General features: G+C 42.4%; 1 protein-coding gene across 1 annotated transcript; it reads right to left on the reverse strand.

Moving 5' to 3' along the window:
• Nucleotides 1-151: 151 nt before the first annotated feature.
• On the reverse strand, nucleotides 152-15,818 carry LOC311245939 (uncharacterized protein; the record flags this gene model as incomplete). Its single annotated transcript, XM_084335964.1, has 6 exons — nucleotides 15,637-15,818; nucleotides 11,630-11,808; nucleotides 10,993-11,123; nucleotides 7,688-7,860; nucleotides 2,333-2,477; nucleotides 152-180 (listed from the first exon to the last, which is right to left on the reverse strand). The coding sequence occupies exons 1-6, from the start codon at nucleotides 15,673-15,675 to the stop codon at nucleotides 152-154; spliced, it is 696 nt and encodes a 231-aa protein (XP_084192090.1). The 5' UTR covers nucleotides 15,676-15,818.
• Nucleotides 15,819-17,651: the final 1,833 nt, after the last annotated feature.

The raw sequence follows: 17,651 nt of genomic DNA on the forward strand, positions 1-17,651 counted from the left end.
ACAATACTGGAAGCAATAATATACAGAGCTGCTCTGTGTGTTTGTGTGTGTGTCGGGGGGGGGGGGGGGGGGTAACATATTTGGACAGTTAAGTGTATTTGTGTGGAGGACAAGCTGCTACTTGTCTATATGGGTGACGGTCTGGCAATTATCACTCTGCCTCCACAAGCCAGTCAGGACCTGCAAACAAACCGACACAATTAATAATACGTCGTGGGTCAACGTGGAGCAGCGATGAGGTACACTGCATCGTTGATATTTGGGCAGACGATCACATTCGGGTGTCAGTCAGCCGCGCGCAGGAGAGAGGAGCCGGGGTCTCTGTAAATCTCTCTCTCTCCCTCTCCTCTCTCTCTCCCTCCCTCTCCCTCCCTCTCCCTCCCTCTCTCTCCCTCCTCTCCCTCTCTCTCCCTCCCTCTCTCTCCCTCTCTCTCCCTCTCTCCCTCCCTCCTTCTCCCTCCCTCCCTCCCTCCTTCCCCCCTCTCTCTCTCTCTCTCTCTCGGCTCGATTTGGGGGGGGGGGGACACCCCCCAAAATCTGACCAATGAGTGACAGTTTTCTCGCGCGTGCGTTTGTTTTGGTGCGCTGTTAACACAGCCGTGTGAACACAAACAAACTAAAGGACAAGTGCAACAATTGTATCATTATAGTCCCGGTGTCTCCCTGAATCGGAACAAAGCAAACGAACTACAGGTGTGAAAACGCCCTAAGAGCCACAAAAATGACTGTGGTATCACAAAGAGCCACACCATATACCAGCGTTTCTCAACTTTTTTTTTTCAGTCATGGCACCCTTCATGTGTTTATAGGTCTCACCCTCTGGCCTCTGAAGTTGCTAATGTCTTTTTTATTTGGGCCTCACAGGGTTAAAAGTACCCTGTGAGACCCACGGTTGCAAAATTACAAAATCACTTCTAGCCATTTAAAAAAATAATGTTTATTTAAAAAAATTTAAAGGGGAACTATTTTACTATTTCTTTCACTATTTGGGCACTTTTACACAATTCCTGTGAGTCTATGGAATACCTAGGTTTTTTTCAAAAAAATTTAAATGCATTGTTTTGTATTTCTAATCAAGTACTCAAAAACCGCATTTTTCAGCCTCAAGATCTTAAGCCGTTTTGAGGCTGGGCTCCAACCACTGTGTGGCCTGGTGCCAACTGCCACATCAACTGCCACATTATTATGCAGCTGAGAAATCTCTGACATCACAGATATGCACATTTTCAGATGACTCAGTTCAGTGAGGGTGAATATTGTGAGAGGAGAATTGGAAGAATGCGCCAATATGAGAATTAGAGACATAGATCCTATTAATATAAGTCCACATAGCTAAGAAACAATGGTAAACACTGAAAAAGGCCATTTATAAGATAGTTCCCCTTTAAGCACATGTATAGTCAATTGGTCCTGTTGTTTAGCCTCACAATGCTATTTGATAGTAAATGTGTTTATATGTCCCACACTCTGGCCTCTGAAGTTGCTAATGTCTTTTTAATTTGGGCCTCACAGGGTTAACCTCTTAAGCCCGAGATATACAGTAAAAGTGTATATTTTCAGCATTACGTTTGTTTACCAATTATTTTAACTGTTATTAGTGAAATATAAGATTATAGAAATCTCAGGGCATTGAGTCGGAAACCGGCGCATATTGACAGGAGGAAGTGGCACATCCAAAAGTGAGTGTAGTCTTTTGAAGGAAGAGACTCAGGGCACACCAGCCCCTGTCAATCATCGGACTTCTGGATTTACTTTTTTATTTCTCTTATTTTTTGGGATTATCTCCCACAAACCTGAACGTTATTGCCATAAAACAGACCGGAGTTAGTTTCTCTACCTTTCTGTGAACGTCTTGCAAAAAACGGTGTTGCAATATGATGAAAAATGGTGGAGAAATTTACATTATAAAAAAGATGGCAGAATTCAGTACTGTATCTACAAAACCTTCTGTTTAATCATCTTCCCTTTATTCATTTGCTTAGATTTTTCAGGTCTGGTCAATTTTAGCATGGTGTTATTCACAGTCAAAGATAATTTTTTTTTTTTAAATAGAATTGATATTCTCCTTTGGTTCATTACAATTTACTCAAGCCTAGTAACAGACACACTATTTCTGACACTGATCCATATATGTCCCTACTGTAGATTCAGATACCAAGAACATGCAAATGGACCATTTAAAAAAAAAAATGTATGTTTATTCTACGTCCTTATGTGACATAAAAAAAAAGTAAAAAAAAAATTAATGGATGGAAGAGCTGCACATTGACGGGCAAAGAGCCGCATGCGGCTCGCGAGCCGCGGGTTGGCCACCCCTGCTTTAGAGCCTTACCTCCTCCTTCATTCACAGATCCTTTCAGTCCTGGTGTTTTAATGCAGTCCACCAAGTAGACAGACGGCTCCTTTAGTCCCAGCTGAGAGAGGTGACTGCAAGACGCCATCTCCTCCACTGTACTGGATATCAATGGGGCTGTGGCCTAAACATACCAGATAAAAAACAGTAACAATAAGCGTCTTGCAAAGTACAACGTTCACTCTCCCCAGAGTAATTGTAGATTGACAGGTTTGACTGAGTGTTGTTTTTTGATGTTGGACCAGGGTTTCCGTTGTCCGGTAATTACCGTTTTTTTTACCGGGGAAATCTGTTGAAGTCCGACATATTTAAATATCTCCGGTCATAATGTCCTGTGAAAATAATTCCCTCTAAGCACAATTTGAATTGTATTAAAATAGTTACATTTGTTTCATTGTTGCTTCACCAAGCAGGTCTAATAATGACAACGATGTGTGTTCCTATAGCATATCACACGCACAGCAAGTTTCAATTTCAGTTCCTGGCATTTTTGTTAAAGATTTATTTTTTGGTGTTTTATCGCTTTATTGCTACTGGGCAGTCCAGTAGAGAGAGACAGAGGAGGAATGGGAAACAGAGTGGGGGGAAGACATTCAGCAAATAACGACGGGTTCGGGAGTCGAACCCGGGTCGGCCGTGTCGCGGCTGAGCGCGCTATGTGGTTTGCCACTGGGGCGCCCTGTTCCTGGCATTTTTAACGAGTGGAGAAAGGTAAGAGAGATTTCCCTATCGTTTTTCTTATATGAATTATTCAACCTACGTTAATAAAACATACCTGGTGATCAACTACAGTTTGCTGTGAACATTATGATATGTGTGTAGTGTTCTGATAACGACTATTGGTGAAGCAATGTCGAAATTCATTTTGGTTAGGCAGCTGCTGCAGCGCGACCTGTGGTTTGCTGATGAGAATGGCGGGGCGGGAGCTTGATGCTGGATTAGCAAGAAGCATGCAACTGCAGAGCCGCAGATCTCACAGCTGTGCCCGCACAGTGCAATACTCCAATTCAGCCATTGGAAATTCAGCCATTGGATGGGTGGCGCTGCTGAGCGGTCCCCAGACCGGACCTGAGAGCGCCGCTGGCTCTGCAGTTGCATACTATTGGGATTAGTTTATCGCTTCGTTAGGAGGCGGAGATAGTCATTGGTTTCAGCGATCACGCAACGTTTAGATTTCAGTGAACCCCACGATGTTGCCGTCTCTCTCTGCCAAATTTCTCAGTTCTTCGCTTGATATAATTAATACAAATGTCCAATATAACGGAATTCGTTAGCTCATAAAAATGTGATTATAACAGACTGCTGTTTAATGTCGGGCCGACTGCCCACAGACAGACACCTATTTGATTTCAAGTCAGCAGCAGCACGGAGTCTCGAGGGACTTATTTTATTTGGAATATAATGACTGTATTGGTCAAGTAGTAGTCTGACTAGCTTGTTTTGAGATGTTTGTAATTAGTTTTTTAGTGCCTTTGAGGTGCTTTGGTACCATGAGGTGCAAGCATAGTCGTAGTACCCTTGAATGAGTGCTCCTGCTAGAGTCTTCAGGGTATTCTTGTTTACCAGAGAGGAGATCCGGTACAAGAATCGCGTTCGTTGGTTGACTTTTTTTATTACATTGGATGCCATTTTGTCACAGGAAAGATTAGCCTCTAGGATGGAACCCAGGTAGGTAATTTCATCTTTCCTTGTGATAATATTGTCACCCACTGTAACCGAGAAGCCGTCGGTCTTGCTGAGTTTGTTATTTGAACCGAAGAGAATGGACTCTGTTTTGCCCATGTGTAATGATAGTTTGTTGTCGGCGAGCCATATGCAGATTTTGCCTAGTTCCGAGCTGAGGGCTTTTTCAACCTGTAACTTGTTCTTGTCAGAGACCAGCAGGGCTGAGTCGTCCGCAAACAGGAACAAGTTGCAGTCACAAGCTGACGACATGTCATTTGCATAAATTAGGAATAGTAGCGGTCCTAGTATGCTTCCTTGTGGAACACCACAGCTCACTGTGAGGGGGGGGGATAGGGTACCGTTTACTTCCACCATCTGTTCCCTCCCCTCCAGGTAGGATTGTATCCAGCTCACTGATAAACTCTCAAAACCAATTGCTTTTAGCTTGTCAATCAGAATGGTGTGATTGACAGTGTCGAAGGCCTTTTGTAGGTCCAGCATGACCATGCCGCAGTATTTGCCCGCGTCCACCTCTTGTTTGATGTGGTCGTTCAAGTAGAGAAGGCATGTGTCAGTGGAGTGGGATGTTCTGAAGCCAGATTGGAATTCGTAGATTAGATTTTTTTCCGCAAGGTATTTTTCGATCTGTTCGTATACTATTTTTTCCATGACTTTCGAGATGGATGTAAGGATAGAAACAGGGCGGTAGTTACCCGGGTCTAATTTGCTGCCCTTTTTGTGCAGGGGTGTTACTCTCGCAATTTTGAAGTCCTTGGGGACGTGTCCCTGTTTTATGGAGAGGTTTATTATGTGTGTGATGACTGGGGTGATGGCTGCTGCTGAGTCTCTGAGGAATTTGGAGGGGATGTTGTCATGGCCAGTGGCCTTGTTTGGTTGGAGGGCGCTCAGTTTTTTGAGTACCTCATCTGTAGTTACCATTTCCAGTTTGAAGTCGTCTTTGTGGACGCCTAGGTTCTTGTAGTATGCTACTATGTGTTCTACCCCATACTGCCCTGAGTGGGAGGGTAGTTTGTTTACCAGTGTTGTGAAGAAAGTGTTTAAGTAATTGGCTACATCCAGCTTGTCTGTGATGAGCGTGTTGTCCGTCTTTATGTTTATGTTTGAGAACCTGGTTTTAAGTTTTTTACTGCAGCCTAGTTGATTGTTGAGTATACCAGCCGCAGAAAACACTTCCTAGAGTAGGAGAGAGTAGGACATCAATAAAGTCACCTCTGTGTTCCTAAAAGCCTTTCTAAGTTAAGTTAAGATTTTTATAATTTTTTTACCCAGAGACAGTGCACATTAATCTTAAACTTCAGTTTCCACATCAATGTAAATGTGCCAGAATTAGCTAATGAGCTAGTTTTCATCTGTAGTCCCTGCCTACCATGCATGTATTTATCTAACAAGTAAAACATGTCTTTAAAACATTTTGGAACCGCTGGTCACTACTAAGTTATACTTTATCAATCTCCATGGTTATAGTATTTGCATTTGATAAATTCATGATAGTCTACATTATATGATAAATGGTAAATGAGCCTGCTTGATAAATGCATGCTAGTCTACATTATATGATAAATTTGCCTGCTTGATAAATTCATGATAGTCTACTCTACATTATATGACAAATTAGCCTGCTTGATAAATTCACGATAGTCTACATTATATGATAGATTTGCCACATGGAACGTTTTGCAATGCACTTTGCAATACAAACTAAATTCATTAGTATATTGGTCAGTTTAATTTAATTTCAAAAACCATTTCACCACAGTCTGCAGTTGTTTTTAATTATTTTAAATGTTAAATTGATTGACTTTCTGTTTATACATTATTTATTAAATAAAGATTGAATGCATTGCCATGATTGCCTTATACAAAGTGGCGAGTAAACTGCCGTGGAAATGTAAACTTTACATAACACTGTAGACAGACAGGGAGCACCGCGGCCAACCACTGGAAGTCCATTCATTTTCTATAGACTACTAGAGCCAAGCCTCCCGGGAGACTGGACAATATTATTACAACTATCGACCAGTTTGTCGTCCATCAACAGCCAGTCAGATATCTGCTCATCCTCGTTTCCCAACCAATGTGACAACAGATCTATAAATGAATGTTCCGCCTGCCACGACCAAAACAGATCAAATGATAAGCTGTATCATATCATGATATTATTATTATTACTACCGGTATGTAATGTTCTACTTACTATTTCTATTATTGCTTTTTTTCCTGCCTGTACCTCCCCTTCCTCCCTTCCCCCATGCTGCTATGATGTCTGAATTTGCCAAAGGGGATTAATTAAGGAACACTCGACTTGACACGATAAGTCTGACCATTCTCTCTGAAATGAAAGACCATGTTCCTCGCTGTATGTGTGTATGTGTTGTTTTGAGTGAGAGGTAGCAATCCTAGCTAGGGATGCACCGATACCGATACTGGTATCATATATTGGCCTGATACCAGGCAAAAATATCAGTATCAGAGAATTTCCTTGATACTAAAATGCAATACCAATAAACATATGTAACATGCCATTAAAGTGACTTGATTTGCTAAATTTTGAAACACCTAAGCATGTTAGATCTCTCCAGGGCCGGACTGGGGAAATAATTCATACTGGGAGATATAGCGCGAAATATAGCCCCAGTCAGGCCACCTTTTAAGCGGGGGGTCTGGGGGTCCCCCACCAGGAACATTTTTGTTACAAAGACTTCATTTCCTGCATTCTGGTGAATTTTAGTGCATGTGAAATTGAATCACAAACTAATGAGCCAACAATTGCTTAGTACAATGTACTGTTATGAACCTCAAATAAAACTGTTGTGGCACTAGCAATGCTACTCTCTCCACCTTCAAAAAGAAAAAAGCAAGAGCACAACATATTTTTCTATTTACTATTATAATACAGTTAACCACTCTCTCCACCTATTCAAACAGATAAGCACAATAAGTAAGGGCCTTTCTTTTTCTTTGTTTTATCCCTCTCTGCTCCACCCTCTCTCTTTCTTCCACTGTCCATCTTGACATCAACGTTAATTGACTTTCGCTCTACTGTATCTCTCCCGAGTCCCTCACTACCTGGCTCACTGCCTGGCTGTTATTCTGCATCCGAGTGCCATCTGCCATTCCATTCGCCGCCTCCGCTGTCAATCAGTTGTATCGCCTGGTCCCGCCTCCACCAATCACATGCGGCAGCACGGCTCCATTTGTGTGTGTGTGATCCGCGAGAGGGAGAGAGTCAGATAGTTCTCCAACTCTGTCGCAGACAGTGAAATCCTGGTTGTTCCCCACCCACCTAGGCTATCTAACTATCGCACCGCCACAACTAGAAACAATGGCCTGGCAAAATCTTTTTTTATTATAATAAAAAAAAATTATAATATATATATATATATATATATATATATATATCTTTTTTTTTTTTTTTTTTTTTTTGCAGGCCAGGCCACCGGGAAAACTCCCGGTGCTCCCGATGGCCAGTCCGGGCCTGGATCTTATATTGTAATTACCTCAATTACCTAATTTCTGTCCAGTGACTCCAAACTGATGGTCTAAGTCTATACCGTTCAGTAAAAGTAACGGATGGGATGTCTGTATCGGCAGTAAAGAAATAAGTCTTGGGTCCGTCCCTGATCCTAGAGTGGCGTGGAGCTTCCTTACCTCAGAGTGAACCCTCTGGACGTGGGAGAGCAGGTTGCCCTTCTGGGAGAAGGAGGCAGGACAGAACATACAGAGGTGAGGTTTCTCTCCCGTGTGTCTGACCATGTGGGTCTGTAGCACCTCCTTCTGGTTGAAAGCCTTACCGCAGTGGCTGCACTTATAAGGCCTTTCACCTGAGGAGGGAAAGGTCAGAGAGAGAGGGTTATTTATTTATATATATATATATATATATATATATATATATATATATATATATATATATATATATTAGTGCTGTCAATTTTTTTTTACTAATTAATCTCACAATTTTCTGTAATTAATCTAGATTAATCTAGATTAAAAATAGCATTTTTAGACTTCAAGACAAAAGCTTGTAACAGATATTTACTTGAGTAAAATCATGGAATTAATGTAAAATCAACACAAAGAAAGTATATTTAGATTCAAATACTATTTTAATAGTAATATAAATCATATCGAATGACTGGATGGTTCTTAGGGTTCTTCAGATTTGTTCTGAGCTAGGGAAGTCAGCCTTTTCCTTTGATGCCTTTAACTCATGGAATGTCCTTCAACTCACGCTAAAATTGGAGGTTCTCCCTTCCCTTGGAATGTTTAAATGTATGATTTGAGACCATTGTGTGACTACCTGTAACTGTTTTAGTTGATATTTTAAAATTATTTTTAAACGTTTTTAATTTGTTTTACTCTGGTGTTTAAATTTCTGTGAATATTGTTTTTATTATGTACTGTACAATCGTCGTTTCTGTAAATGAGGGAAACCTCAGATGCTTACGATTTTAAATAAAGGTTGAAATGAAAAAAAATATTAACAACAAAATGTGTTCCATCTTCATGTCAGATGATTTTCAAAAAGGTGCATGAGTCGATACAAAAAAGATAAAGCAAATATACTGCTGAAAGTTCAGAACGTTAAAGATTTTTCACTCCATAGATTAATCTAGATTAATTTATTTTAATGCTTTAATTAATTTAAATTAATCTCCAAAGTTAAAGCATTAATTTTGACAGCCCTAATATATATATATATATATATATATACACACGCACGTACACACAGACACACAGAATAGACAGACAGACAGGGGGCAGAGAGAGGGTTATACACAGACAGACAGACAGACAGACAGACAGACAGACAGACAGCAGAGAGAGGGCTATACACTGACAGACAGGCTGACAGACATACAGACAGACAGGGGGCAGAGAGAGAGGGTTATACACAGACAGACAGACAGACAGACAGACAGACAGACAGACAGCAGAGAGAGGGCTATACACTGACAGACAGGCTGACAGACATACAGACAGACAGGGGGCAGAGAGAGAGGGTTATACACAGACAGACAGACAGGGGGCAGAGAGAGGGTTATACACAGACAGACAGACAGACAGACAGACAGAGGGCTATACACTGACAGACAGGCTGACAGACATACAGACAGACAGGGGGCAGAGAGAGAGGGTTATACACAGACAGGCAGACAGACATACATACAGACAGACAGGAAAATAGACAGGGGCTGCACTTATAAGATCTTTCACCTAAAGAGGGAAAGAGAGTTACACACACGCTGATAGGAACTTGAGACAGATAGAGAGGACAGACAGACAGACAGGCAGGCAGACATATTGACAGACAGACAGACAGACAGACAGACAGACAGACAGACAGAGACTATCTTTCATTATAGAAGACTATACCGTCTTCAACCAGAGCAAGTAATTTGTTGACGTGCTGAAACTGATGAGGAATAGATTGTGTAGAATAAACTGTCTGTGTATTGTAATTCATATCACAATATGCAGCAAAATAAATCTAAATTAAATAAAAGCTTTTTCAGTCAACATTATTAAGCACAATAGATCAATATTATGGCATCAATGAATTGCAAGATGCCTCCAAAATCCTCAAAGACTCAGAGCTGACAACTTGCTTACTATAATGTATTTTATGAATTTCAATCATGAGTATTCATATCAGCTTATGAACTTTACTTCACAAATAAACAGGTGGGTGAATTTAAGGGGAATGCCACCCGTTTTAAGAATCCACACATGTTCTTCCTGTGCCAGTTCAGTCAGTATTTGTCATTTGCCAACGTTCCCCTTTGAAATCACCTCTCTTTCCCTTCTTCATTGTCTGTTCTCTTTGAGGAAATACAAGGTACGTGTGTCAAATGTCTTTGTTTACATACCGATCATTCATTGTCATCTACATGTCACTTGTCTAATTATTCTTCATTGTGATCCTATTCAGACTGGTCCCCTTTTGCCAAAAGAAAGGAACTTTACCGAAAGCAACAAACAATGGATCTCCTCAACCTCAACCCGCAGCCCCCAGGCATCTTAGCCGGCCCCCTTCGGTACTGTAAATCACGGCAACATCGTTGGACGAGCTAAAGCTCTCCGTGAAGCTCTCCCTTCTACGACCATTGAGAAATCCCACAATTAAGTCTGTTGCGCTGGTCGGCAACAAAACGCTCGTCGTACAAGTGTTGCACGAGGGTTTCGGACAGACAGACGCTAGGGTTTGAAAGCTCGGCGTTGCTAATAAACATTTTAAATAATTTGAATAAACTTGTGAACTTCACCTAAGCAATGAAATGGCTGTCTTTTTTTGCATTGCTGGGTGTACCAGCAATGTCACAATGCAAAAAAATGCAGAAGAAGAAAGGCAGCCATTTCCGTCCTCTCTCGTTCCTCTCCCCCTGGGGAGCCTGCACTGTCCCAACCCCAGCCTGCCACCTCACCTATCCCATCCACTTCCCTCCTCACCTGTGTGTATTTGTATGTGTCTCTCCTCCTCACCTGTGTGTATTTGTATGTGTCTCTCCTCCTCACCTGTGTGTATTTGTATGTGTCTCTCCTCCTCACCTGTGTGTATTTGTATGTGTCTCTCCTCCTCACCTGTGTGTATTTGTATGTGTCTCTCCTCCTCACCTGTGTGTATTTGTATGTCTCTCCTCCTCACCTGTGTGTATTCGTATGTCTCTGCTCCTCACCTGTGTGTATTTGTAAGTGTCTCCTCCTCACCTGTGTGTATTTGTAAGTGTCTCCTCCTCACCTGTGTGTATTTGTAAGTGTCTCCTCCTCACCTGTGTGTATTTGTAAGTGTCTCCTCCTCACCTGTGTGTATTTGTAAGTGTCTCCTCCTCACCTGTGTGTATTTGTATGTCTCTCCTCCTCACCTGTGTGTATTTGTAAGTGTCTCCTCCTCACCTGTGTGTATTCGTAAGTGTCTCCTCCTCACCTGTGTGTATTTGTAAGTGTCTCCTCCTCACCTGTGTGTATTCGTATGTGTCTGACGAGTTGGCTGGGTTTCTTGAAGGTCTTTCCACAGTGATGACAGCTGTTGTTGAAACCGCTGCGATCAATGTTTTTCTTGTAGTTTCTGGAGCTAGACGTGAGAGCCCTATGGAAACAATCAGGACAAAGGATCTGAAATTAGCTTTTTACCAGCGATACCGGAAGGAAAGAGATCCCCGTTGGGATCAGCCTTAAAGGAACACGCCAACAGTATGGGAAATGCATTTACCGTCTTCTCCAGAGTCAGACAAGAAGATAGATACGAAGTTCCTCTCTGTGCATTCAGTAGAAGGCTATCCGGCTGCAAGCTAGCCTAGCTTAGCACAAATTAATGGATGTGGACACCGGTGTTTTTGACCAACAGCTAGGCTAATCCACTCTCATTCATTTGTGCTAAGCTACACTAGCTTCACTCACACATTCACTCACCGATGGCAGAGGCAACCATGCAAGGTGCCAACCTGCTCATCGGGAGCAGCTAGGGGTCTAGTGTCTTGCTCAAGGACCCTTCAACGCGCCCCCGGGAGGAGCCGGAATTGAACCGGGAACCTTTGCGATTACCATACGACCGCTCTGCCTCAAGAGCCACTGTCACCCCAAGTGATGCCTGACCTTATCTTGGCGTGGCTCTTCACGTGCTCCTTCAGGTGGGAGGACATCTTGAAGTCCTTCTGACAGTCCTTGCAGCTGTAGACCTTGACCCCGGACAGCTCCTCACGGTGCTCCTCCAGGTGGACGGTGAGCTGGCTCTGGAGGGTGAACTCATCCCCGCACTCTGAGCAGATCAGGTTCTAGAAGAGCAGGCGAGAGAGAGAGGCGGAGAGAGACAGAGATGGACACATGGAAGATTAGGTTATGTGCAACACGACGTATTGTGTTTCTATTTAGACACCAACACATTCACAGACATCAAAAAGAGATAGATATCAAGAGAGATATGTACATAAATTAATGGGTATCTACAGACATTAAGAGAGATATGTACATAAGGACTATCTAGATATCAAGAGAGAAACTCTTGACTTGACTTGACTTGAGATATGTACATAAGGATTATCTAGACATTAAGAGATATATGTACATAATGAGTATCTACAGACATTAAGAGAGATATGTACTGCATATCGCATTGCATTCTACTCCCATAGACATCTCCAGGTGACTACTGATCAATATGAATATGGTTTCCGAGAAATATAAAATAAATTGTGTGCCTGAAATTAGCAAAAATAAGTAAAAATGTACTGAAATAAGTGTTTTATGAATAGAACTATATATATAAAAAAAAAAAAAAAAAAAATTCCACTGATCATATTTCACTGTATTTCAGAGGACGTGACCGACTTCCTCCTTCTCGTGCAGCCCTGAGTGGGAGGGTCGTTTGTTTACCAGTGTTGTGGCTATGTTTGTGAAGAAAGTGTTTAAGTAATTGGCTACATCCAGCTTGTCTGTGATGAGCGTGTTGTCCGTCTTTATGTTTATGTTTGAGAACCTGGTTGAGTTTTTTTACTGCAGCCTAGTTGATTGTTGAGTAATTTCCAAAGTTCACGTGGTTTATTTTTGTTTTCCTCGGTTTTGTCATTGATGAAATTTTTTTTAGCAGTTTTGATCATGGAGTTTACGTCATTTCTTAGTCTGTTTCTTTCTAGTTTGAGTTCAGTCACGTGGTCTTGGAGTTCACTGCTCGTGCTTTTGGTAAGCTTTGACTGACTTTTACGAAACTCAGAGCATTTTTTGTCTCTGGCTTTCATAGCGGTCAGTATTTCAGTGTGCATCCATGGTGGCCTGTAGGCCTACTGTGTGTCGTATTAACGCGCACACATGAACATAACACCACACTGGTTAATATATATAATATAATATATATATAACATAACACCACACCGGTTAATATATATAATATAATATATATATAACATAACACCACACCGGTTAGCTATGATGACCGACGGTCTACATAACTTTGTCAATTTACACACACTGCAATAATGTTAGACAACCCTTCGTGGCACGCAGTATTATAAGAAACGGGCTCTGGAACCAAAGTAGCTGTTTTGATTGATTGATTGAAAACTTTATTAACAGATTGCAGAATGGGTACAATACAGTACAGCTCAATACACACAATTGTTAAGGGGATGCAGACCAGAGAAAGACTTTCGTCTTGTTTACATCAGGGTCCCCCATTTTCAATTCATCAGGACATATATGACATACATGACATACAGATAGTCAGTACTGCTACATCTATACATTTATGACATACCAGATTTGCAAATACAGTACTGTTTGTGATACAGAAGGAGTCAAGAAAGGAGAGTATATACATTTGACGTAGAAACTGTACATTGGAGGAGGTTGGGTGGGGGGGGTTGGGTACATTGGGATATTGACAACCATACTGGGTAATTTACATTGGAGGTGGTTGGGGGGGGGGGGCACACTGTATAAACAAGTAAAACTGTACATTGAGGGGGGGGGGGGGAGGAGACACTGTACAAACAAACAAAATTGTACATTGGACTATTGACAAAACCATACTAGGTAAATTACTGTACATTGGAGGGGGTTGGGTTAGGATATTTACAGGGGCCAGTGTTGAATTGCAGTCTCCCGTAGGTGTCCCTTGAGAGAGGTTTTGAAAGTGGGTAGTGATCCACATTCCTTTACAGCTTTGGGTAGGGCGTTCCACATTTATGTGGCATAATTGCTAAACGTGTTTAGTCCCTTATTTGAGCCGAATCTGGGTTTAACATGATTTGTGGAGCTCCCTCTGGTGTTGTGATCGTGGTATTCACTGACCTTTGGGAAGTATTTTGACATGTACATGGGTACCTTGGTCGTGTAGTGTATCTTGTAGACCAGGCCCATTGCAAGTTGTTGTACTCTGTCGTCTACTCTAAGCCATCCTAGGTTGTCAAAGTGGGCAGGGGTGAGGTGGGTTCTAGGAGTAAGGTCAAGCAGTAGTCTGACCAGTTTGTTTTGAGATGTTTGTAATTTTGTTTTTAGCGCCTTTGAGGTGCTTTGGTACCATGAGGTGCAAGCATAGTCGTAGTACCCCTGAATGAGTGCTCCTGCCAGAGTCTTTGATTGATTGATTGAAAAGTTTATTAACAGATTGCAGAATGGGTACAGTACAGCTCAATACATACAATTGTTAAGGGGATGCAGACCAGAGAAAGACTTTCGACTTGTTTACATCAGGGTCCCCCATTTTCAATTCATCATAACATATATGACATACATGACATACAGATAGACAGTACTGCTACATCTATACATTTATGACATATCAGATTTGCAAATACAGTACTGTTTGTGATACAAAAGTGTCCAGAAAAGGAGTGTATATACATTTGGCATAGAAACTGTACATTGGAGGAGGTTGGTTGGGTGGGGTGGGGTTGGGTGGGTTGGGTGAGGGCTGTACATTGGAGGTGGGGGGGGGGGGGGGGGGGGGGGGAAGGGGACACACACACATTTTACACTGTACATTGGAATATTGACACAGCCTTACTTGGTAATTTACTGTACAACTAGGTTAGGACATTTGTAGGGGCCAGTTTCGAATTGCAGTCTCACGTAGGTGTTTTTTGAGAGTGTTTTTGAAGGTGGGTAGTGATTCACATTCCTTTACAGCTTTAGGCAGGGCGTTCCACATTGATGTGGCATAATTGCGAAACGTGTTTAGTCCCTTGTTTGATCCGAATCTGGGTTTTACATGATTTGTGGAGCTCCCTCTGGTGTTGTGATCGTGGTATTCACTGACCTTTGGGAAGTATTTTGACATGTACATGGGTACCTTGGTCGCGTAGTGTATCTTGTAGACCAGGCCCATTGCAAGTTGCTGTACTCTGTCGTCTACTCTAAGCCATCCTAGGTTGTCAAAGTGGGCAGGGGTGAGGTGGGTTCTTCAGGGTATTCTTGTTTACCAGAAAGGAGATCCGGTACAAGAATCGAGTTCGTTGGTTGACTTTTTTTATTACATTGGATGCCATTTTGTCACAGGAGAGTTTAGCCTCTAGGATGGAACCCAGGTAGGTAATTTCATCTTTCCTTGTGACTATATTGTCACCCACTGTAACTGAGAAGCCGTCGGTCTAGCTGAGTTTGTTATTTGAACCGAAGAGAATGGACTCTGTTTTGCCCATGTGTAATGATAGTTTGTTATCAGCGAGCCATATGCAGATTCTGCCTAGTTCCGAGCTGAGGGTTTTTTCAACCTGTAACTTGTTCTTGTCAGACCAGCAGGGCTGAGTCGTCCGCAAACAGGAACAAGTTGCAGTCACAAGCTGACGACATGTCATTTGCATAAATTAGGAACAGTAGCGGTCCTAGTATGCTTCCTTGTGGAACACCACAGCTCACTGTGAGGGGGGGATAGGGTACATTACATTATTAGACTGTAACATTACAGTCTAAGAAACCAGCTGGTTGACTGCGACGACTCATCCATAGTTTACAGAATCATACCGGACATCTTATTCTAACTCTTAAAAGACGCTAATCACGCAACGCTGGTCTAGCTGTTGGATACATAATTGAAATAGAAAACTGTGAAACAACGTAACATCAAACATCCCTATTGATAAGTGGTGTAAGAATATGGTCCAAAATACCTTCTGGTGATTTAACAAACTTGCATTGTGTTTCTTCATCTCACGTTCGGACGTCAGAACATTCAAGGTGGCGACCAAACTCTACTCTAGTTCATACGGCTCCTTAGTCCATTCAAATACTTCACATATCTCTCCAGCAGCTGCAGTTAGTCCGTTCTTTACACGATCTCTACATTCTAGATCTGTTCAGAATCACAAGTTAGCATTAGCCCGTTAGCAACATACAACGAGGTGAAGAGCGCGGCCCTTGACGTCATTTCCGCTGGGCGGGGACTTCCTCAATGCGCTCCTTGGACCAACTCTAACTTTGCCAGCAGATGGCGCTCGAAGTGCAGTAAGTGTAAAATGAAGTGCAGTCAATGAGAGGTTTACACAAAAACACTGACTAAAATAAATTTTTAGAGGATATGCTTTATTCTCTCTAAACAGACACCGACTCTCACAACAAACGTCCTAGATCAGATTAGATTCAGATTTAGTGTCATCATACCGCACACGTTCAGTAGAATGAAAATACGTTCTAACCAGAGTGCAAATGTAGCAGATAAAGTAGTTTAGTTTCTTTAATAGTTGTCATACAGAAGTACAGAATACTTTCATACAAAATGCTTCTTACTGTTACGCTCCAGAGACTGTGCTAGACAAGATAGTATCAAATAACATAGTGCATGTAATTTAGAAGAAGAAAATGAGGTCACAGTGTTCGGTATAGACATATGTACAATGTTCTGAGTTACCATATAATAATATACAATACTATGCAGTGTACTAATGTACAGTACTATATAGTGCAAAGCAGAAATGGGATGAGGTACAATTTAGGTACAATTTACAGTAAGGTGTACGAGTTGTAGTGCAATCCTTCATCAATAAATATAAAGTGTGGGGAGTGGGTGCTACAGTGTGTTTGTTTAAAGTGGGTGTGTGCTATAAAGTGTGTGGAGTGGGTGCTACAGTGTGTTTGTTTAAAGTGAGTGTGTGCGTGTGGATGTGTGTGCTATGTGCGTTTGGTGGTTGTTGTTGTGTAGTGTTCATTGTTCGTTTAGCAGCCTGATGGCCTGGGGATAGAAGCTTCTTCTGAGTCTTTCTGTGCTCGCCTTGAGACTCCGGTATCGCTTGCCTGACCGCAGCAGTTCAAAGAGGCAGTTGTTCGGGTGACTGGAGTCTTTAATGATTCTCTTAGCCTTGCCCTTGCAACGCTTGTTGTAAATGTTCTGGAGGGTGGGGAGCCCCCCTCCAATTGTGTGTTCGGCTGAACGTGTCACTCTTTGTAGTCTGCTTCGGTCTTGTGCAGTGCTATTCCCAAACCAGGAGGTGATGTTGCCGGTCAAGATGCTCTCTATTGTACATGAGTAGAAGTTCTTAAGGATCTTCTGACTGACTTGGAACTTCCTTAGGCGCCTGAGGAAGTAGAGGCGTTGTCGTGCCTTCTTCACAACACTGTCAATGTGTGTGGTCCATGTCAAGTCCTCGGATATGTAGGCTCAGAGGTACTTAAAGCTGTTGACTCTCTCAACCGGTGCCCCGTCGATGCTGAGGGGGCTGTAGTCCTTGACCCCCGACCTCCTGAAGTCCACAATCATCTCCTTTGTTTTGCTGACATTCAGGGAGAGGCTGTTTTCCTGGCACCATCCCGCCAGGACCTTGACCTCTTCCAGGTAGGCCCTCTCGTCGTTGGCAGAGATCAGGCCCACCACCACTGTGTCGTCAGCAAATTTGATGATTGTATTGCTACTCCGCTGAGCCACACAGTCGTGTGTGTACAGGGAGTAGAGGAGGGGACTCAGAACACAGCCCTGGGGGGCCCCTATGTTGAGGGTGATGGATGAGGAGGTGCAGTTGCCTGCTCTCACCACCTGGGGTCTGCCAGTCAGGAAGTCCAAGACCCACTGGCAGAGGTCATAGTTCAAGCCCAGGTCCCTGAGCTTGGCTATGAGTATGGAGGGGACTATGGTATTGAATGCCGAGCTGTATATAATACAGTGTGTACAGTGTACAGCATTGTATACAGGTAT

Source organism: Notolepis coatsorum, assembly GCF_963971535.1.
Source record: "Notolepis coatsorum genome assembly, chromosome: 19".
Classification (NCBI taxonomy): Eukaryota; Metazoa; Chordata; class Actinopteri; order Aulopiformes; family Paralepididae; genus Notolepis; species Notolepis coatsorum.